The 27,750-nt window shown below is 38.7% G+C and overlaps 2 protein-coding genes across 3 annotated transcripts in view; both read left to right on the top strand.

The window, feature by feature from the left end:
* The window catches only part of galns (galactosamine (N-acetyl)-6-sulfatase), a 23,636-nt gene extending 2,379 nt beyond the window's left edge, over positions 1–21,257 (top strand). Inside the window, exons 6-15 of one of the 2 annotated variants that reach the window (XR_015865502.1) lie at positions 1,618–1,684; positions 2,346–2,473; positions 2,544–2,683; positions 2,763–2,866; positions 7,117–7,259; positions 7,851–7,953; positions 11,881–12,002; positions 17,992–18,109; positions 18,699–18,845; positions 21,178–21,257. Coding sequence is in view for 1 of the 2 variants with exons in the window: in XM_088414037.1 (XP_088270163.1) it covers positions 1,618–1,684; positions 2,346–2,473; positions 2,544–2,683; positions 2,763–2,866; positions 7,117–7,259; positions 7,851–7,953; positions 11,881–12,002; positions 17,992–18,109; positions 18,699–18,785 (1,012 nt within the window). In the remaining variant the exon portion in view is untranslated. Of the gene's footprint in view, positions 1–1,617; positions 1,685–2,345; positions 2,474–2,543; positions 2,684–2,762; positions 2,867–7,116; positions 7,260–7,850; positions 7,954–11,880; positions 12,003–17,991; positions 18,110–18,698; positions 19,662–21,177 lie in introns of those variants that run through there. The other variant, XM_088414037.1, reaches the window with a different exon arrangement.
* LOC148424286 (CKLF-like MARVEL transmembrane domain-containing protein 3) lies at positions 21,160–27,750 on the top strand. Its single transcript, XM_088414038.1, has 5 exons — positions 21,160–21,300; positions 25,163–25,318; positions 26,245–26,340; positions 26,425–26,542; positions 26,869–27,750. The coding sequence occupies exons 1-5, from the start codon at positions 21,196–21,198 to the stop codon at positions 26,895–26,897; spliced, it is 504 nt and encodes a 167-aa protein (XP_088270164.1). The 5' UTR covers positions 21,160–21,195; the 3' UTR covers positions 26,898–27,750.

Here is a 27,750-nt window from a genome sequence, read left to right as displayed (position 1 = left end):
TGTGTGTGTGCGCCCTCCAGAGACAGCAGGTTGTGTTTGCAAAGTATGAGCGCACCTGGAGGAAGTGAGGCGTGTGGAAGTGCGCTCGCCGCTCCACGCCTCAGCGACATCTTGGTGATCTCTCCCGTTCAACTCCGTGGAGACTTTGCAAATTTGATAAACCTCGTCACGGTTTGCACCTGGGAGACCTTCCAAATGTCTCAGATTTAGAGCCGGCGCTATTTTTTGTTCATTTTAGGATAGGATTTGAATGAACTAAGTAGGACCCCACCAACATGCATTTTTGGCGGAAAAAAATAAAATAGGGGTCAGTTTCACTGATTCATTGCAATCATTCAATTACATCGTAGTCATAGTCTTTTTTTTTTTTGCCTACTTTTTTATTTGCTCGATTATGGGAGTCTGCTCGGGGAAGTGAACAGAATAAGAATTTCATTGTGTGGTATTACTATGCATACGGCAATAAAACTCTTGAATCTTGAAAATGTTAGGGTTAATTGCATTCATTTCATTTTCATTCTCTTAACATTATGCTTTCTGTGTGCTGATTCCATCCGTTTTTATTTACAGATGGGAAAATGAAGCCTCATGGAGTATTTTTAAGTTTTGCTCCTCTAGATGCCACTTTAATAACTCTTGAGCAGTATTTTGTCAAATCCTTAACGCTTTACATCAAAATCATTTCACATCAAAGAGAAAGCACTGAAAGAAGACAATAGGGATCTGAAATTTCACCCGAACATGGCATGACCACTTAGTTATCACACTACCAGATGTGCCATTGTTTTGCTAAAATACCGAAAAATACAGATTTATTGAGGTCAAAACTTCCCTATTTTCTTACCGTATGTCAAATAATCAGAAAATATCAACCACTTGGTTGATGTATTATTTTATTCATGGCCAAGTGGCCATCATCAACTAATTTAATCGACCTGTCAGTTAATGGGTTGCGATTAGGCAGCACTAGTTGGTTTGCACATCCGTCTCGCAGCTGTGAGGTTCGGGATTGAATCCCTCTTTCCACTTACCTGTGTGAATTTGCTCGTTTTTGGTGTGCGTTTCTTTTTGAAAGTAATTAATAGAGAGCGACCGATATGAGGGCCGATACCTGCGCCGATTCTTGGTAGACAAGGGGGTCGATAACCCATATTTCAAGCTGATATACATTTAAAGCACTCAAGAAATATTAGCTGTAGTAAAATTAATTAAAAAAAATTAAATAATACAAACCGCAATACTTCATTTAAATTGCTTGACTTCTCCCAATCAACACAAAAAACGTTCGCTGTGGCTTACGCACACATTCATCTTCTCCACACACACACACTCACACAAAGGCACGCATATGTGGAAGCACTTTTCTCTCGCCATTCGCTCAACCTGCTTCCCTGCTATCCAATCAGATGCTGCTACGGGCGGACCAGTGCTGGAGCGAGGCCGCGTTACACATAGTCAGAGAAGTGCATTTTCAGAGGTGTAAAGACACAGTTTATAGGCCGTAACGTAAGATTAGTAAAAATGCTGATAAGCATCAATAAAGCCGATCGCAGCTCTGATAATCACCCTGCCCGAAAATCAGTCTGTCCCAAGTAATCCTGTCATCTTGTTTCGTAGATACTACGAGGAGTTTCAAATCAACAGAAAGACAGGAGAGTCCAATCTCACACAAATGTACTTGCAGGTAAGCTGTTTGATATCGAGGACCGGAAGTGCTTAATTAATTTACCATGAAATAATTAAATACATTTAATTAAGTGTTTAAATAATTATTAATCTACTGTTGCGGTGTTATACGAATTAATTGTATCCGTCAAACACGCTCGTCAATGTCAATGGGCGGGGCCAAAGCCTGTTTAGCTCCAATATTGTCCAATGCATTGCTATGGCCTCAAGTGGTTGGAAACATGGCAGCTACGATGACAGAGGACCTTCAGGAGCTTTCAAGACAATTGTAGCTCAAGATGTTTGGACCGGGCCATCAAACATTGATGGAAGCGTTTGACAGATAAAATGAATGAACTCCGCAACACAAAGCCACAAAATGATTTAATAAATCGATAAAGAATTCTACATTTTTTTAAAATATAATACATGGTCATTTAATGATTGACACATTTAATGAAACATTGATTGATTAAATTCCATATTAAATAGCTAATTAACATTCATTCAATTGATGACAATTTAGTTTCATGGTATATTTATTGATTTAATTTTGGGACTTTCGCTCCTCCATAGTAAGGTAAACAGCATTGCCGTTAGGCGTTTCTTGCCCGGGTTTCATTTACAGGAAGTGGCAATGATAGAAAATGAAAATCGCAGTCATCTGCACTCTTCAACAGGAAGGTCTTGAATTCATAAATCGCCAAAGTCTGTCCCAACGGCCTTTCTTCCTGTACTGGGCCGCCGACGCCACTCACGCCCCCGTCTACGCTTCCGGACGCTTCCTCGGGAAGAGCCAACGAGGCCGGTGCGTTTCCGCCATTCTCCGACCACCAAACCCGCCGATTGTTTTTCTTACGAGATCTTGTGCTTTACAGGTATGGCGACGCGGTCATGGAACTGGACTACAGCGTGGGTCAGATCCTGTCCAGGCTCAGGACGCTGGGGAACGAAAACAGCACCTTTGTCTTCTTCACTTCGGACAACGGAGCCGCTCTTACGTCTGGCCCCAATGAGAGTAAGAATCATCTTGAGGAAGAAGTCATTTTTCAGCCTTTATTTCGTGCGCTCATTAATGCGTGCCTCTCATTTTTTAGGCGGCAGTAATGGGCCATTCCTCTGCGGCAAGGAGACCACCTTCGAAGGGGGCATGAGGGAGCCCGCCATCGCTTGGTGGCCCGGACGCATCGCGGCCGGCATGGTAAGAACACTTTTCACTTTATTTATTGTTCTCGAGTTTAGTTTGGCAAAAAGCTTGGACACGGGCCGTAGTTTGGACCCCGCCACCCAAAATAAACGTTTTCCAAAAGAGGCGTTAATTCAACAGTCGCATATTTTCTTCTTTTCGTGCACTTTTCTCTGTTAAACATTCCATCCATTTATTTAGCTAATTTCAGGAGCAAAAAGATATTATTTGGTTTATAGGAGTCATTTATTTAATAACTATTTATCGAACAAATTATTTTTCATTATTTTCCACTTGCCGGCCACTAAAAATGACATCACATGTGGCTCAGGTGACAATGATAGCACGTGACATCACGTGACCAGCAAGTGAGCTGTGATTGGTCGCTACCACAAGCCTTGACAGCGAGTGGCAAAAGGTGTTTGTAACATTCAGTCCCAAAGACGCAGCGTAGTTCCCCAAACGTAAAACTTTTCGTCTCCCCAAAATGAAGGCCAAAAGTGTAAGCAACCGCTTCGAGGAAAAACAACCGCTTCCAGCGTATGCAACGTTACATTGGCGCAGCGTTCACTGACCACTTACAATATGGGAACTCTGAAGCACACTTAACCCGCAACAAATATATAACTTAGAAATATAAACACAAGAAAATGTGTAGAATTTACAAAGATGCGATCGCTTTTGTTTTGCTACAGTTTTTACGTTGTCGCCAATAGTCGGTGTGTCGTATAATCGTTATACCAGATTTTGACCCTAAAATTAAGGGTGCATCCTATACACAGGTGTGTCCTATATTTGGGGAATTATTGTAATTCCTCACAACATTAATTTTAATGCATATTTGTTTTTGTTGCAATGACAGTGTTTTAGAAAAAAAAACGCACACTATAAGCACTGTTTGTTTCCTTTTCCAAGCTCATTTTAGTGACTCTAGTCTTGTGGGAGAAAATGTTTGTATTTTTATTTATGTATTTGTTTGTCAGACGCCTAATTCAAGCGTACAATGAATTCAATCATACAACCGCAGGGCCGATCTAGAAATCGTCTCATGACAATTTGCACCGATGTCAAATCCACCGCAAAAAACAAAAATCTCCAAGCGAACAAAACATTCGGGCACGCGTATTCATGTTCAAACGCGCCTGCACGCAAAGAGCCGCGGTGGACAATTACGACGACAAAGTCCGCTCAAACCCAACAATGTTCCTGGCACCCGAGCATTCTTCTTCCCTTTCTCCTCTCCGCAGCAGCCGGCTCTTTTACATCTTCCTCCTCGCACCCCCACCCCACCCACCTTCCTGGTTTCCTTTATCCTGGGCGCCTGGCATATTCAGATACTGAGTCCTCATTACAGCTCAATCCAACCTCAGCAAACACACAAACAGATTAGCTGTTTAAGACGCATCCCAATCCCCCTCTCCCTCGCTCCTCTGCAGCGCTATCAGGCCCCAGCACAACCCTGTGAGATGAGCCAGGGGCAAGGCTTACCGCAGACTCCACTCGCTCCGCCAGCAAATCCCTCCGCATCACAGCCCCATGTCACAGCTGCCCCTAATACAATTAAAAGTCATTTGCAGAACGCGCCGGCTTAAAGGATCACGCCGTAGGTGGGGGGTGGGGGGGGGGAGTGGGGGTTAAATTAGGTTGCGGGACAGACAAGACAGAGAGGTGGGTCAATAACCGCAGCTCAAAACGACAGGAAACGCACGCCCAGATTCGGCTCTCGATCGCACGAGGCATCTTTCCCGCCGGTTGAAATCGGTCGCTCCATGTGAGTCCGGCGCAAAACGAAGCGCTCGCAGCGAAAGCGGCCGCCGCGCGTCGTAGTAAATGACGCACAAAAGAAACAAAACAATAACAAGCGACTCGATACACGGGATTAGTAAATCAATTATTCATTTGCTCTCAAACTGAACGCCGCCTGCAGCTTTTCCGTTTACATTTCCGCTACCTGTTGATAGGCGGAGCATTAGGATGGAAAAAAGCCCAACACAAACAGATTGACTTTGATGCGGTGCTTCTCAATTATTTTTTGCAAAGCCCCCCCCAGAAAAACCTTCTGTGCCGACTATAAATAAGACTACCATCTATTAAAAAAAGTATATAAAAACCTATTTTTTTAACTTAAAGGGACAATGTGTAAGATTTAGACCGTTTTTCATAAAAAAGAATAAACTAAATGATTATACATTTTAAGAACATGCAAATAAATGTGTTCTTAATGACCAACTCTGTTTTAAATATAATCGTAATATAAATGATATTACATGGGGGGGTGGCACTCCTCTGTAGGCTGCCATGTCTGCTATAGCTAGGGACGATGGTAAATGCAGCACTTCCTGCTGTTCGTAATGAAAAACGGTCTAAATCTTACACATTGTCCCTTTAAGAACAGAAAAAAAAGCAATGTAAATCAACGTTCAACAACTGTTAACTTTTTTAACAGTGTTCATAGAGGTTACAGGTTGGTCTAAAACTAAAAAAAAAAAATGAGTGCATCAAAAGTGCCTAAAAAAAAAAAAAAGATATTTTATAGCAATTACACTTCACATGGAAAAGACAAAGCCTCATATCTTGGGTCATATTTTTCTTTTCAAATTAGGCAAATGAATTGGAACATGAAATCACTGTTTGTTGAATTGTGTTTTTGTGACCGCTTTCCTTCATTCTGTTCGTATTCCTAGTGTTACAATGGTAATAGTGATATGGTGAAAAATATTTCATAGGGAGCATATCATGAAAAAAAGTTAGAAAACCACTCTCTTAAAATTTGCTGGTCTTGCAGAATATCAAACTTTAAATTAATTAAATAAAGCTCTACATAACTATCAGGTAATATACAGAGGGTTTTTTTTTTGAAAGAAGGGCTGTAAATATTAGGGAAAAGTTCAATTTAAAGACCTAATTGTCATTTGTTTTTTTTCTTTTGTTCTTTTTCAAGTGTGTGCGTGTGCACGTGTGTCTTTAAAAAAAAGTTAACGGCTAAATCTGGATTTGAACAAGACGTACGATATCATGGAATGCACGAGTTGTGTGGCTGCTGCGCCGCAAAAGTGAATTAATTTCAGTGCTGATGCACTTGTGTGTACATATGCGTGTGTGTGTGTGTGTGTGCGTGCGTGTGAGGATAGGAGCAGCGCAGCACATGGCCGTGCAGCTGCAGCGGCCTGATAGCGCTATCTGATTGCGAGCGTGCCGTCTCCCTCCAAGGCTCGCTCGGGAGTGAATGGAAGGGAAGATCAAGGATGACAGCGGAAAAATGGCATTTTATCTGAAAATAGTTCAAAGTTTATAAATAAAATAAAGCTTTTTTTTTCTGGTGAGACTGGGAGAAGGAGATAAAAAAAAAAAAAAAAGCAGCTCGCTCCGTCTCCAGATGCCTCCTTGCCCGGGCTGTGTCCTCTCTCTACTTCCTCGTCTCTTTTTCTTCACTCGCCGAAATTTAAAAGGATGCGTTTTCATACTAAAACCTGCAAAAAGGAGATTAGGCGCACTGAGGAAATGTGCCTCTTTTACGATCACACATGCACATTATCACAGCAAGACATGTTTACTTAAATGATAAAATCTGACATAAAGGAGCGCATTCGTGGTATTCCTCAAGTGTGCAATTCTTGATTTGGGAAGCCAAACAAATTTTTATGGGTAGCTACATCAAGCATTTTTTTTTTCCACCGAGATAGAGAAGCGAGGACCAACAGTTGCATTAATAATCTGCAGTGCCGGGCGAAATTTTAGGTTCATGCAACTTAGAACATTTAATAAACAACACACAAGGAAGGAAGACAAGAGGCTTGAGATTATTTTTGCTCACGAGGAGAACCAGATAAAGGAGCACATTTGTGGTACTCCTTAGGTGTGAGATTCTTGATTTTAGAAGCCCAACACATTTGTACAGGTAGCTGCATCAAGCAATTTTTTTCAGTGAGATAGAGAAGTGGGTAACAACAGTTGCATTATTAATATGCTGTGCCGGGCAGTGAGTTTTTGGAAATGTCATGTTGCAACCGAAAACATTCAATAAACAACACACAAGGAAGGAAGACAAGAGGCTTGAGATCATTTTTGCTCACGAGGAGAACCAGATAAAGGAGTACATTTGTGGTGTGTGTGTGTGTTATTCTATTTGTTGTCAGTTCATACGGCGTCTACTGTCTTCTTCTCCCAAAAATAACGACCTGGGAATAAATATATGGAAACAATTACAAATATGTCTTTAAGATTGAATGTATTAATAGTCTAAAAAGGAATTTTTTGTTTAAAAGGTGAATTTCCAACTCTCCAATGTAATGGACCTGTTCACAACAAGTTTATCTCTGGCTGGCATCAAAGCACCTGATGATAGAGCCTTAGATGGAATGGACCTGACTCCGGTTCTCCTGAACAACCCGCATACACCGCAAAATAGGTAACATAAATGTATAATGATTATTCCATTAAATTGTTGAGCTCTCCCCTACAGTTCTAGTGAGTGGATAAGAGCACTCGTTATTTATTATCTGCCATAGATGGATATGAGTTTTCAGACGCCAACAATATTTGCCTTTGCTAACTGATTAGCCAACAAAAACTAACAATCGTTTACTTTTTCTTGTGTTTCTTCGTTTTCTCCTCCCTTCTTCATCACATTTTGTGTTTGACTGCCCCCTGTTGGTTAAAATTTTAACGCCTAAACCCAAGCCACTATAGTTGGATTATCTTGACAGGTTATCGTCTCAAATAATCGAGCCTTAGTGCTTTTTTAAGAAGTGTACAACTTTTTTTTATTTTCCTTTATTTTCAGAAGCTTTTTCTGCTAATTTCGGCTTTAATGAAAGCCCGCTAACTCGTAAATCGAAAAGTGTTTTTGAGAAAACAAATAGCCTCGGCCCTTTGGATATTGGTGGTGCACCAAGCTGCTTGTCAAGGTGGTCTTTGCATATGGCAGTGCTTTGAGGTGGATATTTTTCTTCTATTTTTTAAAGCATTCCCACCCAAGTGTAACGCGTTTCCTTAACAGGCCAATCTTCTATTACCGCGGAAACGAAATGATGGCTGTCCGGCTCGGGCAATACAAGGCTCACTACTGGACCTGGACTAACTCGTTGGCTGAGTTCAAAAAGGTGAGCTACTGTAATTTCAAACTTTTCGGAGGACCGACCAAATAATTTCATCTGATTTTATATTGGGCTGTAAAAGTATTCACGACTCTTCAATAAAACAAGCAATTCAACCAGTTTAACTCATTCAACGCCAGGGACGTATTTTCACGTTTTGATTTTCACGACATTCAATCCCAGATACCTAAGTATGGATTTAATACTTAAGCATATGGAAAACAATGTCCTTAATTTACTTTATTAGAGATTGTCCGGACTCTTAAAAAAAACGTGAATTTACGTCCCTGGCATTGAATTAGTTAATAATTTTTAAAAAATGTTATAATTTTGAAATTTGCCAAAATTCATCTTGTGTCTACAATTGCATGCTAATGAAGCGGAGGCCAACAAAGCTAAAGTGGCATTTTATTTGATATAGTTGTTTTTGACTAAATACTAAACCTTTGGGAGGAAATTGATTTGGTTTGCAGTAAAAAGGCGCGCAGTATGCAATTTTTCCTGTCTAAACTTCAGTATAGCTAAAAAGTAACAAATATAAGTACCTGTTGTCAAATGGAATCTGTTGGTGAATAAAACCGGCACTTATTCATTTTTTTTTAACCCTTTTTGCAAATATTTGCAATGGGGTCCTTGAAAAATGTGCTTTCAAAAAGGGGTGCCTTACTCCAAAACCTTTGCGAATCCCTGGTCGAGACTTTTTTTGAACAACTACAAGACCGATTTCCCAGCAGCCAAAATCCTCCCCGAAGTTGTTCTCAGGACCGATCCGGCTTCGGGGACATCTGTCCAAATACTTTTGTCCATACGGCGCCGCGCAATCAGCGTCTCCGTGTTGAACAAACGCTTCGACGCGCGGAACCCCTTTGCGGCTTTCTCTGCCGGCGTTGTGCTGAAAATGGCTCATCAGTCCACCGCTGCGTACATCGCGGCGTAATGAATATTAATGAGGAGCCCCCAAATCAGCAAACTTGCATCATTCATCAGCCGCTAGACTTGTTTGCTGCGGCTCCAGCGGAGAATTCCCTCCACGTAATTTACATGCCGACGTTTCCCGCCGCGGACTTCTTTTCGTCTTCGACTTTGCTGCCGCTTATATGTATCAGGCCGAGCGGCGAATGCTGGAGAAGCGGTCCGCTTTGATACCTTCTCGGGCAAAAGTCCATCTTTGCTCCCGCCTCCTTTGCCGCCGTTGGGTTTGCTTTATGCCCCATCGGTCGCTTAAATTGCTCTCTCCTTCAGGGCCGCTGAATCAATAGCAGCCTCTTTTATCATCTCATGTGAACTCAAGTGGAACTTCACAAATAATGGTGTCTGATTGCCTGCAAGTTGCTTATTGATTCATGTGAGTACATGAGAGAGAGAAAGGGAGGTCAAGAGAAAAGCTTTTGCATGTTCTTTGGCTTTTCAATGAAAACGTATTCGCCCAAGCTCCCAGAAAAGCCGTCGCTAAAGAATGCTTAAGCTTCATAATGAGCTTCATAAAATGGAAATGGAACAATTCCATCGACTTTTGGGTGAGCGGCGAGACTCCGGCGTTTTTGATTTGATTTTCCTTTTTTTTTTCATTCGGATAATCAAGATTTTACTCCCTCCGCGGAAGCTCTCCCGCCACTTTGTTATCATTTAGCTTTGGTCCCGCTTAGTGAAAAATAAACAGCGGTGGTGCGCGTTTGTGTGTGTGAAGACATTACAGGTTAATAGCCAGGAGAGGTATCACTCAAGGCTGCGTTCGTGCGGCTCAGCCCTGAGGAAAATGAGAAATTTCACAGGCTCAAACGGCTCCCGTCAAACTCTCCGCAGGCGCTGTGATGACGTTAATATTTCAAAATACTTTGTCATTACTGCAGGGGTTTTTGTATCAGGTTTCTTTGAAAGCCGTTTTTTTTTCACACCGTTATAGTAAAATTGTATGCAGAAACACGAGATGATTTTTAAACAGTCTTAACTTCTCTTCAATGCGCCCCGTAGTTTAATTTAATTGAAGAAAGGGTTACTGTTAGTGTATTTATTCGACCAATAAGACGCACTGGATTAGTCATAATGGACAAGTCCAATTTTGGAGCTTTCCATAAATAAGGTGTGCCAAGTTATAAGACAGACAAGTGACAAGCTTACAGCAGCTCGTGTTAGCTGAGCTTGTTACGGCATTATATTCAGTAAAAGAAGCGAGCCGGCCGAACCAACGTCCGAGTCCATTCTTATTCACACACAGGAATATTACTAAATTGGAGAGATGCAGCGATTAAAGAAGACGGAAAGGTATTCCATTTGATTCATTTATTAATAGTGGACTTTTGGCATATACTCACAAGAATAAACTTAATGGACCACAGATGCTGCACAACTTTGGGTATTTGTGGCAAAATGAACTTGAGCTGCGTCCCGAGGAAGAGAAAAAAACAACTGCCTGGAGAGAGTTCAACGTTACACTGGCGCAGCGTTCACTGACCGCTCTCAATATGGGAAATCTGAAGCACGCTTAACGTGACGAGATATAAACGCAAGAAGATATGAAGGGTTTACAAAGATGAGATTCATTCTGTTTTGATATCATTTTTAAAATGTCACCAAACTGTTAGTGTGTCTTAAACACGCTAACATAAAAAAAATACCAGAATTTGTCCTTAAAATTAGTGTGTGTCTTATACACAGGTGCGTCCTATATTTGGAGATTTACAATAACTGCTCACAGAGTCGGACATCTGAAACATACAGGAAAACCTATCAAACGCCCAAAAATAATAACAGCTAGGTGGGTTTTCGAACCAATAAATTAATATTAAATAATGACTAAATATGGCACATATGTTTTAAATATGGCAGTTTGACCCAGGAACACGACGCTCGATATTCACACGCCTTATAGCAAATTTTCACTTCCATTTTTTTGCGTGCTGGATGCCCACGGTTTCTCTTATGCCTCTCCCGCTGAGCTCCGCTGGAGTTTGAAATCATCCTCTTTTGGTCTTCATATCATTCATGTCCTTGGAGACGCGAGTCGCGTACAAGAAGCGGAGAGTTCCACGCGCCGGGCCTCTTCTGTCTCCTCCGGGATGAGCCGCCTTGCTTTTTTTTTTTCTGCATTTCTGTGTTCTTGGCTTTCAAAGGCGGGAGCGGTCGGGATCAGACGAGCCTCTGCGGGGCAGCGGGTATCTTATCTCGCCTTCTCCCTCGCGCTCTTCAATATGTATTTGGAGGTGTTCTTCTGGACCATCTCAGAGGGGGGGGGAGGGGGGGGGGGCCGCAACACTGCCTCACAGATGAAAGCTTTTTCAATTTTACTTACGCTCACCAAAAAGTCAATGTGTGGGTTTTGAAGAAAGGGGCGGGGGGGTTCTCAAGGAGTCTGTTTGTGCGTATGCGACTCAATCAGAATGCACACTGAAGAGCAGTCTGAGAGGAGAAGAAATCACAAAAAAAAAATAGTTTGGACAAAACATTTTGAAGACTGATTGGAACAGCGTGCGCACTTTCTGTTTTGTGCGCGCTTTCTGTTTCGTCATTATGATGAATGTTTATATGTTTTTAAAGTACGTTACAAAATTCATATATATATATATATATATATATATAATTTTTTTAATTAATTTATTTTTTTCGTTTTATCGCCTACTTTATTATTTAACTCTATTGTGGAAAGTGACCGCAATAAGAATTTCCTTGTGTAGTATGGCTTTGTATGTGACAATAAAACTTGATTGATTCTTGAATCCGAATCTTGTTATTTATACAGAGAAAATGCTTTGAGACCCGTTATCCCAAGTTTTGAAAAAATTCAGTAAATTAGTCTCTGGGAATAAAAGTCTGGACTCTACAAAGACGTCTAAATAAGTCTTTGGGATCGAGTGAGTTAAATGATCAACGTGTCATTTTGACACCGGTACGTAAAGTGATGAAGGAAAACCTAAATCTGACAATCCGATGTTTCAGGGTGTGAACTTCTGTCCTGGCCAGGAGGTCCCGGGTGTGACCACGCATTTGCAAAAGGAACACGCGATGCAGCCTCTCATTTTCCACCTGGGTCGAGATCCCGGGGAGAAATTCCCTCTCAGGTCAGTTGCTCGAAAAGCCTCGTTGAATTTTACGGAGATGCGCTGAGCGGAGATAAACAAAATGGAGAAAAATGAGAAAAGCAATGCTGGGAGAATGATGTGAGAGCGTTTGCCTGCTACTTGCGCGGACTAGTGATGAGATCAACGTGGAATAAGAAGGCGGGCTGGCGGGCGATTGATCTGCTCAGCCGGAGTGCGCCTGATTGCACCCTTGTCTTTGTGATTGCAAACAGCCCTCTTAAAGATTAGTATGTCACGCCACTGCAGGTTAAAATTGCAAGATAAATTGTTCAGCTGGAAATTCAGAGAGAGTGCTGTTTAATAAGCCTTTGTGTCTTTCGGCTTCAGTACCGAGGATAAAATAGGTCTACCGAATGAGGGTGCGCCGTATTTTCTGCACTATGAGGCGCACCTAAAAGCCTTAATATTTTTTTTTAAAAAGCTGAGGGTGCGCCTTATAATCAAGTGCGCCTTATATATGGATTCATATTGACATTGGGATCCGTAGATGGGGAGCGAACTGATAAAGTAAACTTTACCTGTTTCTTTTGTGTGTTTACAGTTGAACAAGGTTGCTCATATTGACATTGAGTTATGCTATTGAGAGCTGTTATTGTTATTACTTTGAGTATTACTATATTGTGATTGAAAAAGTTTGAATATATGTCATTAATTGATGGTGCGCCTTATAATCCGGTGCGCCTTATATATGTAAAACGTTTTAAAATATGTCATTAATTGAGGGTGCGCCTTAAAATCCGGTGCGTCTTATATATGTAAAACGTTTTAAAATATGTCATTAATTGAGGGTGCGCCTTAAAATCCGGTGCGCCTTATATATGGAAAAAGTTTTAAAATGTGTCATTAATTGAGGGTGCACCTTACAATCCGGTGCGCCTTATAGTGCAGAAAATACAGTATACAGCCGTTTGGTACAACTCAGCACCGATATTATAAAATTCCCCAAATATAAGACGCTCTTTTTTCCCAAAAATGAAGGCCAAAAGTATGGGCGTGTCCTATAAACGGTAACGTAAATATTAGTTGTTTTTTTTTTTTTTGAGGAAGATTGCTCTGTCAGCCACATAAGCCCATTTTTGACTCCATATGTGTATTTTTATACCTCCCGTATTCTTACTTACAACGATTACCATACCGGGAAAAAATAGACGGCCGACGTAATAATAAACAATAATTTAAACTTCATGACTTATCTTGTTTCCTCTTTCGCCTTTGCCTCGCATTTTCTCTTTTCCTGTCCTCATCCCCCGTTTGTTTTCCTCTCAGCTCTCAAGTGAGATTGGATGATAAAATATTCATTTTTTTATTGGCAGTCTACTTGAAAGACAAAAAGAAACAGCTAAACTAATCAATGTGCAGCCATGAGCCCTGCGCCTCGATTTTTCACTGCAATAAAAACATGTAGGCAAGTCAACAACATAGAAGGTCGCCCGTCTCCACTGTTTTACATCCAATTTTTGTCCTCCTAACCTTTTTCTTAGAGTTTCTGCCACTTCCTTTCTCTGTGGCTGTTTCTCTGCATCCACTGGGAGCATTCTGCACCATCCTTTTTAAGTGTGTGTGCGCGTGTGTGTGTACATGCGTGTGCTCCTCGCTCCCGCAGCTGGACCGACTGCCAGGCTTGCCATTAATCTCTGCCTGCACCTAAAGAGCCACTTAAGATGATGCAGCGCCTGTCTGCACACATGCCTTCACTTCTGTTGTGGTCTGAGCACTCCAAAAATTGCTTCTTGCAACCATATAAATATTTGCGTATACAAAAATATCATCGCACCGTTCGATAAACGACTTTGTTTTTCTGTTCTCCAGAGGTTTAAGTGCAATCTTGGGAGACATCTGGCAGGGGGCGAAGATTTAAATTGGGCTAAACTTTGCTAATCTGATGTCTGAAAGCACTTGGGGCAAAAATAACCTAAATTGAGACAAAAAGGGATAGAACATTTTGGGTTATAAATTTCATTCAAAATGTTGAAATAAGTCCACGTCTTTACCATATTTTCCGCGCTATAAGGCGCACCGGATTACAAGGCGCATCTTCAATGAATGGCCCATTTCCAAACTGTTTTTATATACAAGGCGCACTGCATTGTAAGGCGCATAGAATAGAAGCTACAGTCGTGGCTGGGGTTTCATTATGCATCCAGTAGATGAAGCTGCGCTAAAGGGAATGTCAGCAAAACAATCGGATAAGTCCCTTAAACTTTATTAATAGACAATCAAAAATAACGAATAAAGATGATTTGTGGAAAGTACTATCTGAGGAATGGGGGAAAAATACCTCTTGAGTACTTTAAAAGACTGTTTAGATCAATGCCAAGATGAATCAAGTTTAAAAGAATATTCAAATTTACACTGTCGCTGCGTTCACTGACCGCTCGCGATGTGGGAAATCTGAAAGACGCCTAACCCGCAACAAATATAAAATTAACGGCTGTTGTGCTATAGTTTTTACATTGTGCTTCTTAGACACAATAACATAGAAAATATCAGAAATTGACCGTAAAATGATTGGTGCACCCTATGCGTAGGTGCGTCCTGTATTTGAGGAATTACGGTATCTATTTTTTGGGTTAATTTTTACCTCGGCATTTTTTTTGCGTGTGTAAGTCCAGCGCCCCCCTGGACGTGTTGAGAGCCTTTTCCTGCCTCCAAGCGGATGACCCGAGGTCGCGAGGTTAACGCGTTCAGAGTGCCGTTCCGGCCGGCCTCCTTGGACTGGCCTCATCTGCCCCCCTGCCACCAGGATGTGTCCCCAATCGATAGTCCTCACCCAAGAGGGGGGGGGTCTTTCGGTTAGAGGGAGGGGTTTAGGCAGGACACACGCGTTTGATTGTCTCCTCGATTCCCCGTCCGTCTGCCACCGCGTTCTCGATTGTGTGTTCCAGAAATAGTGTTATGAATCAGTAATCGGCATGGCGACACACCTGAGCAATGCCCCCGCCCCCCCTTGGGTGCCATAAATTATAAATCAAAAGAGGCCCATTTGCATACAGCCTGCTTGTTATTCCGCGCTTTGCCCGCGCACCAGCAAGCTAAGGGTTATAGTCATGCTAATGAGCCGCGCTGGCGGTGGCTTTCCATTATTTGTTTGCACGAGAGACACAAACAAATGATATAATTAGATTTGGACGCGGAGCTTTGCTCAAATACGATTAGCCGCGCGTGGACGCCACAATGGCAAACTTTGCGTTTCGTTTTTCCGGCGACACGCTCCGCTTGCCGTCCCGCGCCGGGGAACGGAACACGTCCTCGCCTTGTATTGAGTCGCTCCGCCGGTTATCAAAAAAAAAAAAGAAATCGTGAGCGCAGATATTGCTGATGGCAATCGGGAGTGGCGGGATTTGGGATTTCGGAAGATTTGACGCTCACAGGAACCATTCGATTGTACTTGTAGGCCAGTTGTTTTTTTTTTTTTTGCAGTCCTCCCCAGGAAAGTGAAAACCTTTCGTGCCCCCCCCCCCTACTCACTCCAACATTATCATCTATAAAAATTGTATTCAGAAAATATAAAAGCAATATCAATTACAACATTCATACAGGTTACAGGTTAGTCTCAAACTGAAAAAAGTCAAACTAAGCAACCTTTCCCAGAATGCCAAGATGGAATGACTTGCGTGTGTGCACACCCGTTTGCATTATGGGAAAAAAAATGCCAAAGGGACATAATTAAAATCATCAAATTGACTAACAGGCAATGTTTATTTACTGAAAGGAAAAAAATACTGCCAAGATGGAGTAAACATATTTGACTGGCAGAGCTTGTTGCAGGGATGTTTGAACATGCTTGTAGGCTAAATGCTAAAAACATAGCACATTTTCCCATCATGCCATGGAGTTGCATATGCATATACAGTTCCCCTGCGGCTTTGTGGGAAAAAAAAAGCCAAACGGGCATAATAATAAAACGTAAAAATCACCAATAAACAAGATTCATACATACTGATATTTAATTCATAGTTGGTCAAAGCATAATTTAACTAATAATAATGATTAACTGTTTTTTCCCCCCAATTTCCATCAGCTGAAAACGATGTGATCCGGCCCGATTTCTGATCACGTGACTCGAACCTGGACATCTTTACTAAGCTGTGTGCGTTTGCTTAAATTTCCAACATATTGGTATATCGTAGGCCAAACTCTGAAAAAAAAAATACACTTGCAAAGTCCTGTGGCATTACGGGGATTAAAAAAAAAAAAAAATGCTGTTTTTAGCATTTAGCTAACAAGTGCGTTTGCAAGTATGTTTGGACGAGTTTGCCAAACAAAAACTCCCTGAATACCGTCTCCAATTAAACGGGGGGGTCGCAATCGTCACACGGCTCCCCCCCAAGCGAGGGTTTCACTCGTTAACCGATGACAAGCGCGAGAGCCTAATTGCGCAGTAAAGTCAAAAGCCGAGAGAGGATGGCGGGCGACCGGTCGCAGGTGCCGGCTGACGGAGGAAGCCTCGCTGCCCTGTGGGAGACGGAAGCGGGGGGAGGGGGGGGGGCTTTAGGTGTGAGCCGGACAGGGCCCGGGGTTATTACTCTAATTGACACTTCACCCCGCACGCGTGCACACGCTCCCCGGGGGCCAATCAGAAGGCAGGGCTTGTCGCGAGGGGAGGGCACAGGCCTGGCACAGGTGCTGCCGGCGAGTGTATCAAGGGTGTAATTGCAATGCTGATATTTGTCTATCTGTGTGTCACGCCACCAGAACCCCCCCCCCCCCCCTCCCCCCAACACACACACACACAGCCCATTAACCCTACAGGTCCTATGGAGAGCAGCGTTCCTTTGAAAGCCTTCAGGGGCTTGTGTGTTTTACGCACTGAATATAATCATGCGCAGAGGTGTGGGGCCCACTGGTGTCCAACAGCAGTAATTGAGAGACGGGGGGATAGTTGCACAGCCGCCCCCCGCCGAGCGGGCTTTCCCACGGGGTGCGGGCGTGAGTGGTTTTTTTTCGTGCTTGAAAGCTGCAGCGGGGCCCCCTCTCTGATGATAATGAGTTAAGCTCGGCCATCACGCCGTCGTTTCATCACGGCGCGCGCCGGGCGGGGCTACCGTTTTCGCTCGCCACGCTCCTTCACAAAGTCGCAACAAAAGCGAGGGATTATGTTCGCCGTGCGCGCGCCTTTTAAATTCCTTGTAAGCAACTCGCAAACAAGTCAATTAGCTGTCTGAAAACACGCTCGGGCTTCAATTGTGAAAGGTCTCATAGAAGCTTTAGTCTCTTTAATGTCAGTTTTATCAAACCAGTCAACATCTTTTTTTCCCTATTATTTGCAATAGAGCAATGCTTCTCAATTATTTTTTTGCAAAGTCCCCCAAGGGAAGAAAAGACACCCCCCCCCCCCCGCTGCGGTGACTATAAATTCAATCATTATTGATGAAAATTGTATACATATACCTAAAATTGTATCCTTTTTAACATTAACAAAAGAAAATAAAATTAAATAAATTTTCGGCAAATGTTTACTTTTTACAGGTTTCACACAGGGTACAGCTTATTACAAATCTGAAAAAAAATAACTTAAAGTGCATAAAATTGACAGAGATACAAAACATATCAATCCTCATTCAAACTAGGAACATTTTTCACACACCCCTCGCTGCAGTGACTATAAATGAGACCACAATCGATGAAAATTACATACATATATCTAAAATTGTATTCTTTTTAACATTAACAAAAGAAAAAGCTATTTAAATCAAAGTTCAGCAAAACTACTTTTTACAGTTACAGCTTATTCTGAATCTGAAAATGGTATAATAATTTAAATACGATTTATTATCGTATTTTTTTAAGTGGCCAAAATAGTATGTACACCGCTATAAAAAAAACAAACAAACATTGTTTTTGTTTTGGATGGGATGCAATGAATGAACTTTGTGTCTTGCTGAGACAAAACGGACACAACATTGGACACAAACAGACCGGGTTTGAGGAGGATATCGAAATGAAGCGGGTTTGCTGTCCTGTGCAGTGTTTTGACAGAAGAATACCAGGATGTACTCAGCCGCATTTCGCCAGTCGTGGACGAGCATAAGAAGACGCTGATCGCAGGCATCCCCCAGCTCAACATGTGTGACCTCGCAGTCATGGTACGTTTCTTTACATCCAAAACATATCATTTTTTTGTGCAGAATTTCAAGAAAGACAAAAATAAACATTTCACTGATCTTCGTGAGGTCCTGTTCAAGCGTGTGAACAGCCGTTTTATTTGTGACACCTCACTGCCCCCTTGTGGCAGATTTATCAAGTGCAAGTGTTGTGGAAACGTATTCATTTGAGACTTGCATAAACTCCTTCAACCCAGACATTTTTTACTCTTTTTTTTTTTTTTTTGAGAGTCCAGACATTCACGCTTACGTAATTGTATTTTTTTTCAATTATTTGGCCAAAAAATCGGACCAAAAAATGGTTGGTTCTAAATGAATCACTTACTAAAGTAATCGAATCAACTACTTTTATTACTTCCTAAAGTTTTAATACTTTTAATAAAGTATTTGATGACTGTTTTACCTTCGAATGCAAGTACATTCATTGCTTCTGTACTTTAGTCATGGAACAATATTACAATGCGTATACCATATAACTTTCAATCTGGAAGAAAATGCATTAAACGGACTGTGGGGTAGTGACAGATTAGCATGATATGATATTAGCATGATAATCGATTGTGCGTTTCAGAATTGGGCCCCAGCCGGCTGTGAGAAGTTAGGCAAGTGTCTGAAAGCGCCCAAGTCGGCTCCCTGGAAGTGTGAGTGGCCGCACTGAGGAAGCCAAAACAAATTGGAATTGTGCCTTACTGCAGATGAGGATTCGACTTTTATATCTGTTGAGTGTTATTATCATGATTATATTTTTTAAAATTAATTTCTTAGTCAAATGTGATTCTGAATAAGTACTGTTTTCCAAATGAAGCCTCGTGAAGCACTTTTGTGTCGTTGTTTTTAATTGATTATATTTCTGTTGCAAAAGCCTTTATCTTTCAACCAAGAGCACCATCTAGAGGCGTAAAATGATATCACAAGAGCTTCATGAGGCTTCAGTTTGCCTTCAGTAGAAAAACCTTCATTTCAAGAAAAAAAAAAAAACATTTCCATTGCACTAGCCTTTATCTTAAAACCATCTTGAGGAGTAAAAGGATATCGCAAGAGCTTCATGAGGCTTCGTTTTGCCTTCAGTAGAGAAACCGTCATTTCAAGAGCTGGGTTCTGAAATTTAAAAAAAAAAAAAAAAACATTTCCATGGGACTAACCTTTGTCTTCAAACCAAGAACACCATCTAGAGGAGTAAAATAAAATCACAAGAGCTTCGTGAGGCTTCATCTTGCATTCAGTAGAGAAACATTCAATTCAAATAAAACAAAACATTGCACTACTTTGAATAAGATCAGTCTATTATTAATTGTACAATGTCGTTCTTGTTAATTATTTCAATTTATGGTTGATTTTTGTCCAAAAAAACAAGCCTAAACTCAAAACCTTAAGTAGCATATCTGTGAATCTTACATTTTTTATGAGATATTTTAATGAGAAACGCCCATTGTTGACATGAATGTGAGATTTGTTTCTTTTATTCACGATGATCTATGAATGCACATTAACAGTGTCAGAACATTGAAATAAATTCATTTCAGTTTTTCAATTATCTGTGCACTGGAGATAAGAGTTTATTTTTGAAAGCGTATATAAAGCCGCCAAGAATACACGCTCTCGCAGATGGAATCCCAGATGATGGCGAATGTGAGCGACCATTCTCCAGCTGCAGATATTTGCTTTCCCGTTGAGTGGGCTGTTACACTTTCGAAGCTTCGCCTTGCATTTTTTCCAGAAGAGCGCATGCAACCGGCCGACAAGTGAAACCAGACTCCACAGAGAGAATGTACACTCGGAATTCAACTTTCATAACGTATGCACCATAGATAATAGCTCGCTAACTGTCTAGGTCGCTAGTTATCTAGCGAGCTATTTAGCTAGTTATCCAAGTTTAAGAGTGGACGGATGGAGAGATAAATTAACTAGCTGGCTGTCTGCTACCTACCGAAATTCCCAGGGAAACTTTTTAGCCACAAAAGGTTCTAAAATCTGACAAAAGGGTCGTCCAGGATGGCGAAAAAATGCAAAAAAAACACATGCGAGAACACATAGATAGATAGATAGATAGATAGATAGATAGATAGATAGATAGATAGATAGATAGATAGATAGATAGATAGATAGATAGAAAGCAATTAAGCTAGCTCTAGAAATAGCAATCAAGCTAGCAATAGATAGATAGATAGATAGATAGATAGATAGATAGATAGATAGATAGATAGATAGATAGATAGATAGATAGATAGATAGATAGATAGATAGATAGATAGATAGATGGATTCTATTATTATCGTTATTGTCATATACATAGTAATTCCACACAATGAAATTCTTATTCTGTTCACTTCTCTGAGGAGGATCCATAATTGAGCAAATAATAAGGTAGGCAATAAAACAAAACAAACAAAAAATACAGTAATAGAGCAATAAGTGCAGTAATTATGAACTACTAATAAATGAATAGACTTACTTTCTGAGCATATTACGGAGTAGATTGAGTGAAGAAACTACGTATGAGATAGAGAGAGAGAGGGACAGAAGAAAGAAAAATTCAAAGTCAAGTTTATTGTCAATTTCTTCACATGTGCTTAACATACAAAGGAATCGAAATTGCGTTTCTCACTATCCCCTGCGTTTTACATGTAAAAGAAAGAAAGAAAGAAAAAGATGGATGTTCTCATGACACCAGCCCATTCATTTGGCCCACCCAAACACATGACATCCGTGAAAAGTCCTAGGAAACAAATGTCCACTCCAGTGGACACAAATGCATCGGCAAGGTCCCCAAACTAAATCGTGCCCCTTTCGAAAGCTATGTGACATGACTTAATCGACATTTCCATCATTGGGCGGCCGTGCTCGCGTACGTGCGCGCGCGCGAGCATTGGGGGGTTGTCCCAATACCCCCGCTTCACATCTGGCCAAGCAGATGTTGCAACTCGCCGTCGTGCTTCCGCGCTGTCAGTTTCCGCTTCCACCTCGGAAGAGCCTCCATTCCTTTTTTTTTTCTTTTTCATTTGAGCCTCAACGCGGCTGAATTTCTTCTTCTTGACTCGTTCTCCCCCCAGACTCGAGCGGTTTCCGCCATGGGAGACACGGAGGAAGCTCGGGACCGCAGCGTGCTGCGTTCGGTCCTCCCCAGCAAAGAGTTCGCCTCCTCCAGGAAAGGAATGCTGCTCATCGCTCAAGTGGTACGAAACTTTTCTTTCCCGAGTCGTAAATGTGTCACCGCCGCGCGCTTTTACACAAATACAATTGAGCTCTTCGAGCGGCTTCGGTGGACGTAAGTTGATGTCATCACACGGTTTGCGTCAGAGCATCAATTGTTTAAAAAATTAAAAAATAAATGTTTACATTTTTTCATGAGCGCTCTCTAATCTTTTCGAAATGCTTCTTTGGTGCGCCCAAAAAAGTTACTGGCTCAAACTAGCAATCGCATGCGTAGCTATTAAAAGTAAAGCCGTAAAAAAAAAAAAAAAAAAAGGAGCGTTCCCTCGCTACTTCGCGGTTCGGTTTTTCCCAGAGTTGTCAAAAGTACGAGTGTTCAATACACAAGTAAAACTACTGTTGGTTATGCAAAAAAAAAAAAAAAATGATAAGAAGAGAAGTACCGAAGTCAACCCGTTATTTAAAAGTACCAAATTTAAGTTTAACAGCAACATGTGAAAAATAAGACTGGCCTGAAAATACTAAATATTTAATCAACACATAGAGAAGAAGTATTGCTGTGTATTAAAACTATAAAAATCTGGATTGTGGTTTTGAATTACCCCCTTTTCAAGCCATCTCTCGGAAAAATGAAAAAAAAAAAACTTATTATATACAGTAAATAAGACAAACAATTACACAAATGTAATTATTAAAAATGTAATTATAATTGGTAAAGGCTGTGAGGTAAATTAGGATTTTATAAAAAAATTTAAGGGACACCTTTTTTTCAATTCTCTTATATGGCTTATGACAGTTAAAGCCAACTCAAAATCTTACTGAAACGAAAGAATACTTTTATTATTGTGTGACTCTTTCCCGATTCGTTTGGAAAATCAAAACACTTGGCATCAAGCTAAGCTTTTTTTTTTTTTTTTTTTTTTTTTAACTGCAGTCCATAAACTAAATTAGAAGCATCTTTATTGGCAAAGTATGTTGAAACTTTCAAGGAATTTGCTGGTCGCACTCCAGTACTCAATTAAACACTGTAAGAACAAAAGTATTGGGAAATGGCGAGCGTTACAAACATTGAATTTAAGAAGACTTTCTCTTTTAACTCATTTAATCCCAAAAACGTCATTTTACTTTTTTTTTTCCACATTCAATCTTTTCAAGTATTTGACCAAGGAAACTAATAAATATCTGTTATAAAATGAATCAAGAACTAAATGAATTACTTTAGGTTATGTCATCAATTATCTTAGCAATTTCGCACATTATTGACTTTAAAAGTTTCAAAGCAATAAATTACTTTCGGCAGTTAAGTGCTCAGCTAATCAATTACTTTTGGTACTTTATGTACTAAAGTAAACTGTACTTTAAGCAATTTTGTACAAAAATAATCAGTTACTTTAAGAATAATTAGGTATGAAAGAACTAAAATAATTGATTATCTTAACACTTTACACCCAAAGTAATCAATTAATCAATCATTCATCAATTTTGATACTTTAGGTACAAGAGGAATCTGTAAAAATAAGTTCTAGAAATCTCTTATAAAATGAATTAAGAACTTAATTGATTACTTTATGCACTTAAGTACTAATGTAATCAGTTAGTTTAGAAAATCAAGGACTGAAAAATTTAGGTATTAAGGTACCGGAAGAATTGATTACTTTAGTAATCACCTAAAGTAATCAAGTACTTTAGTACTTAAGTACCTACATTTGAAAAAAAAAAAAAAATATATATATATATATATATATATATATATATATATATATATATATATATATATATATATATATATATATATATATATATATATATATATATATATATATACACGCATACTGTATATTCTTACATTTCTGCACTTAAACTAAGGGCACACATGCAACATCAGCAGAATCATGTGCTTGTAGGAAGGAAGTTTTTTTTTTTTTTTTTTTTTCCCCCTTCTGTCTCTCTTCTCCAGTCACACTAGTGTCATGTGACTTTCAGCAAAAGTTGGCCCGCGGTCACAGAGCGGTCATTCTCTTCCTCACAGTCACACACTTCCAGTTGTATTCCAAAGGATCGCTTCGCTCACTAAGTGTGTGACTCCACAACCGCCGCAGATGTTTTTCTTACACGCAGATCCCTGCTGTTGTCGGTTCGGACATTTTGCCTGGTAGAGGAGTTGAAAACATGGGATGGAAACTGCACAATGGAACTGATTAAGTCCAGTCCATGTGCTTGACAAATTGCTTAGGCAAAGGCACTTCGTTGTAATGTTGTTTCTTTTCATATTAAAAGCAAATCAATTGGAAAATATTTTGAAGAAAAAAATTTTTTATATATATATATATATATATATATATATATATATATATATATATATATATATATATATATATATATATATAAAAAAATGTGTATATATATATATATATATATATATATATATATATATATATATATATATAATTTTTTTTCAAAATATTTTCCAATTGATTTGCTTTTATTATGTAAGGAAACAACATTACAATGAAGTGCCTTTGCCTAAGCAATTTGTATATACTATCTATATATATATATATATATATATATATATATATATATATATATATAAATATATAAATTTTTTCAAAATATTTTCCAATTGATTTGCTTTTATTATGAAAGGAAACAACATTACAATGAAGTGCCTTTGCCTAAGCAATTTGTATATACTATATATATATATATATATATATATATATATATATATATATATATATATATATATATATAAATATATAAATTTTTTCAAAATATTTTCCAATTGATTTGCTTTTATTATGAAAGGAAACAACATTACAATGAAGTGCCTTTGCCTAAGCAATTTGTGTATACTATATATATATATATATATATATATATATATATATATATATATATATATATAATTTTTTTTCAAAATATTTTCCAAGTGATTTGCTTTTATTATGAAAGGAAACAACATTACAATGAAGTGCCTTTGCCTAAGCAATTTGTATATACTATATATGATACTTACAAACAAAAATAATAAACTAAAATAAATAAATAAAGTAAACTCCTAAAATTAGGGTGATAAAAGCAGAGGCTTTTCGCATGCAAACATGTGGGAAACATTGCCCCCTGGTGGTTGGATGACAGTGCTTGATTTGACATGTAGGTAGGCTGCTTTTTAAATGTTATTATTAATGAATTTTGGCAGCCAATATCGCCATTAAAATTCAATTAACGGTGCAGCCCTAACACACACACGCACAACAACTGAAGTTAAAACAAGACGATGTTTGGAACAGCCCTTTTTTGGTGTTGAACATTAAATGGCCGAGTTGTATTTGTATGTGACTCATGCTTGCGCTTGCCAGCGAGTTTTACGACCTTTTAGTACCTGCCGAGTCATTCCATACCTTTTAAGTACAATCTGTTTGTCCATTATGAGGATCCGAGAGTGCATTTTGCCCGTAGGCGCCGAATTACACTGTGTGTAATTTATACCACAAAAATATTCCTTTTATGCTAGAGCAGGGGGGTCCAAACTTTTTTTCCTTTTGAGGCCGCATACAGAATAATAGAAAAATGTGAGGAGCACTTTAAAAAATGCAGAAAATAGTCACTCAAAAAATGATTTATTATATACATATACATTATTTCTGTTTTTAGACACAAAATAAGAATTATATTATGAAATAAAGCCTCGTGTAGCGCTTTCGATTGTTTTTTGCTCCTCTAGGTGTCACTCTTGAAAGATGATAGATGGGTTTTTTTTTAGGTATTTTTCCTTTCCAGAGACAAAAAAAAAAAAGAATATATTTCCTATTTTAAGGCTTTTTGTTACTTTCCGCAAACAGTTGCAGTGATGTTGTTCGCGTTGCATGCGGATGTGTGTAGGCGCTGTCCTTTGTGGACTTTGTGTGCTTCGCCGCATCCACGGCGGCCGCCTTCGTGACCGTCCCGCTGCTGGAGTTCCTGGCTGCTCTTTTTCTTCTCTTCGCCTATTCCACAAAATTCAACGAGCGGTTTAAAGGCTTCCTATGGCCTCTCATGGTAAGTGGAATCCATCGTAAAAATTGTGCCATTGTTTTTTGTGTGTTTTCTTAGTTATATACTGTGTGTGTGTGTATTTTTTTCTTTTTTTTCTCTATTTATTTTAAATATTTTTTTCAAACATATAAATATATGTATTTTAATTATATCTATTACTATTACTATATTAATATTTAATTATATTTTTTATGTATAATATACATTTTAAATAAGTATATTATATATCGTAGAATTACTATTTACATATATATGATCATATATAAAAAAAATTCTATGTGTATGTTTTTATATACAGTATATATATTATATATTTATATATTAATATTTAATTATATTTTTTATGGATAATATACATTTTAAATAAGTATATATCATAGAATTACTATTTACATGTATATGATCATATATAAAAAAATTCTATGTGTATGTTTTTATATACAGTTTATATATTATATATTTATATTTATTGTATATATATATATATATATATATATATATATATATATATATATATATATATATATATAATATAGATTTTTTAATAAGTATATAACATATAATTACTTTCCATATATATATGATTATATATTTATAATATATAATATAGATTTTTTAATAAGTATATAACGTATAATTACTTTCCATATATATATATGATTATATATTTATAATATATAATATAGATTTTTTTAATAAGTATATAATGTATAATTACTTTCCATATATATATGATTATATATTTATAATATATATATTCTTTCTATGTGAATGTTTCAATAAGCAGTATATACATTATATATATATATATATATATATATATATATATATATATATATATATGTACACAATGTATATATACACACACACACACACATACAGTGTATTTTCTTCTATTATGCTGTTCCTCTTTTTATTTTTCCATTCAGGATTTTCTGAGATGCGTGACTGCGGCCATCATCTTTTTCATCATTTCCATCATCGCAGTATCCAAATATGTTGACGGTTCCTCCAAAGCTGCTGGGGTGGGTGAAATTGAGAGGCAGAGCACTTTTCTCATTTAGCAGCATGATCCGCTTTTTAATTTCTTTGCGATGTCCTCCCGGCAGGTTTTCGGCTTCTTGGCCACCATCGCGTTCGCTTTGGATTTTTATCTGATTTTTAACGAGCTGGCCAATTTCCTGAAGCGAGGCGGAGAAAGCGCTGAGGAGCCTTCCAGACAGCAAGGTATTGGTCCTCAACCATCAATATTCAAAATATGTACACATTGAAAATCATTCTGGCATGTGGTCATGAGTAATATTGTTTTTATTGGAAGTGGATTATTATTATTTATTTATTTTTTGCCGGTTGGTCATTTACTGTCCTGTGGGCACTACTTTTGAATTAAAAGCTAAAATGAAGCCTCATGAAGCACGCTCTAGGAAATTAAAATCCTGTCACAAGTGCTTCATTGCCCTTCTTAGTTTCTTGAATGGTATTTGTTATTCATAAGGTGTTACGCAAGACCACGTGGAGATGTGCTTTCTTATGAAGGTATTTTTGTCTTCCAGATGAATTTTCCGACTCGGATTCGGACTGAACATTTTAAATGCTCGAGGCGATGAGACAAGGCCTCGCTGATCGTTTATACGAGAAGTTACTAAACTTTTTCGGATTGTTCCAAATGTGGAAGATGTCTGAGTTTGTTTTCATTTTCTGGATTTTTTTTTTTTTTAACTCTTTAAGTTTGGAGTAGGATGCTAAATGAAGTGTTTTGAGATGAATTTATCTTTTGAAGAAACACTACAGTGTTGGCCTAAACTCAATCTGTATTGCAACAGCATTCTTTTGAATGTTAATTTAAAAAAAAAAAAAAACCGCTGTGGTCAATGAAGAAGTGGAATTTCAAATTGGAATTGAGCCAAACAAAGTGAGGCAGGTTGGCTGGTTTCAACCTTTTTACAATTATGCTTCACTTTACAAGGGCGTGTTTTTTGATTTGATGACATCAATATGATTGATGTTTTTTTTTTTTTGAGGGGTCGTTCCACTATTTTGTTTCTTTTTCTGCAATGTCACGTTTGATTGCGTGTGAATGTGAAATAATCTACTGTATGTGATTCTTTTAATATGTTTACATATTGCCTAAGTGTAAACTGCAACCACTAATTTGTAGAATTGCTCTGTTTTTGTACTGTATCTTACAATCAGATTTTTTTTTTCTGCCCTTCCTCTTACAACCACTACTGAGGTGTTGGAGGCTCCCCAAAAATCCACAATGAATATTTTTATAACACAACTTCAGTAATGTCGGCATTACTGATGAGTAAATTGATACTTTGGTCAAGTTGAATTTATTTGTTGACTGTAATTTGTGAAATAATTGTAAAAATGTACTTCCAAACTGGAATTATACACTGCGGTGCCTTCCATTAAAAATTGTCTTATCTGGA

The sequence above is a fragment of the Hippichthys cyanospilos genome, chromosome 4 (genome assembly GCF_059441005.1).
Source record: "Hippichthys cyanospilos isolate Australia breed blue-spotted pipefish chromosome 4, RoL_Hcya_1.0, whole genome shotgun sequence".
NCBI lineage: Eukaryota > Metazoa > Chordata > Actinopteri > Syngnathiformes > Syngnathidae > Hippichthys > Hippichthys cyanospilos.
The sequence above is the reverse complement of the archived record's forward strand: the minus strand, read 5'-3'. Positions and strand labels throughout refer to the sequence as shown.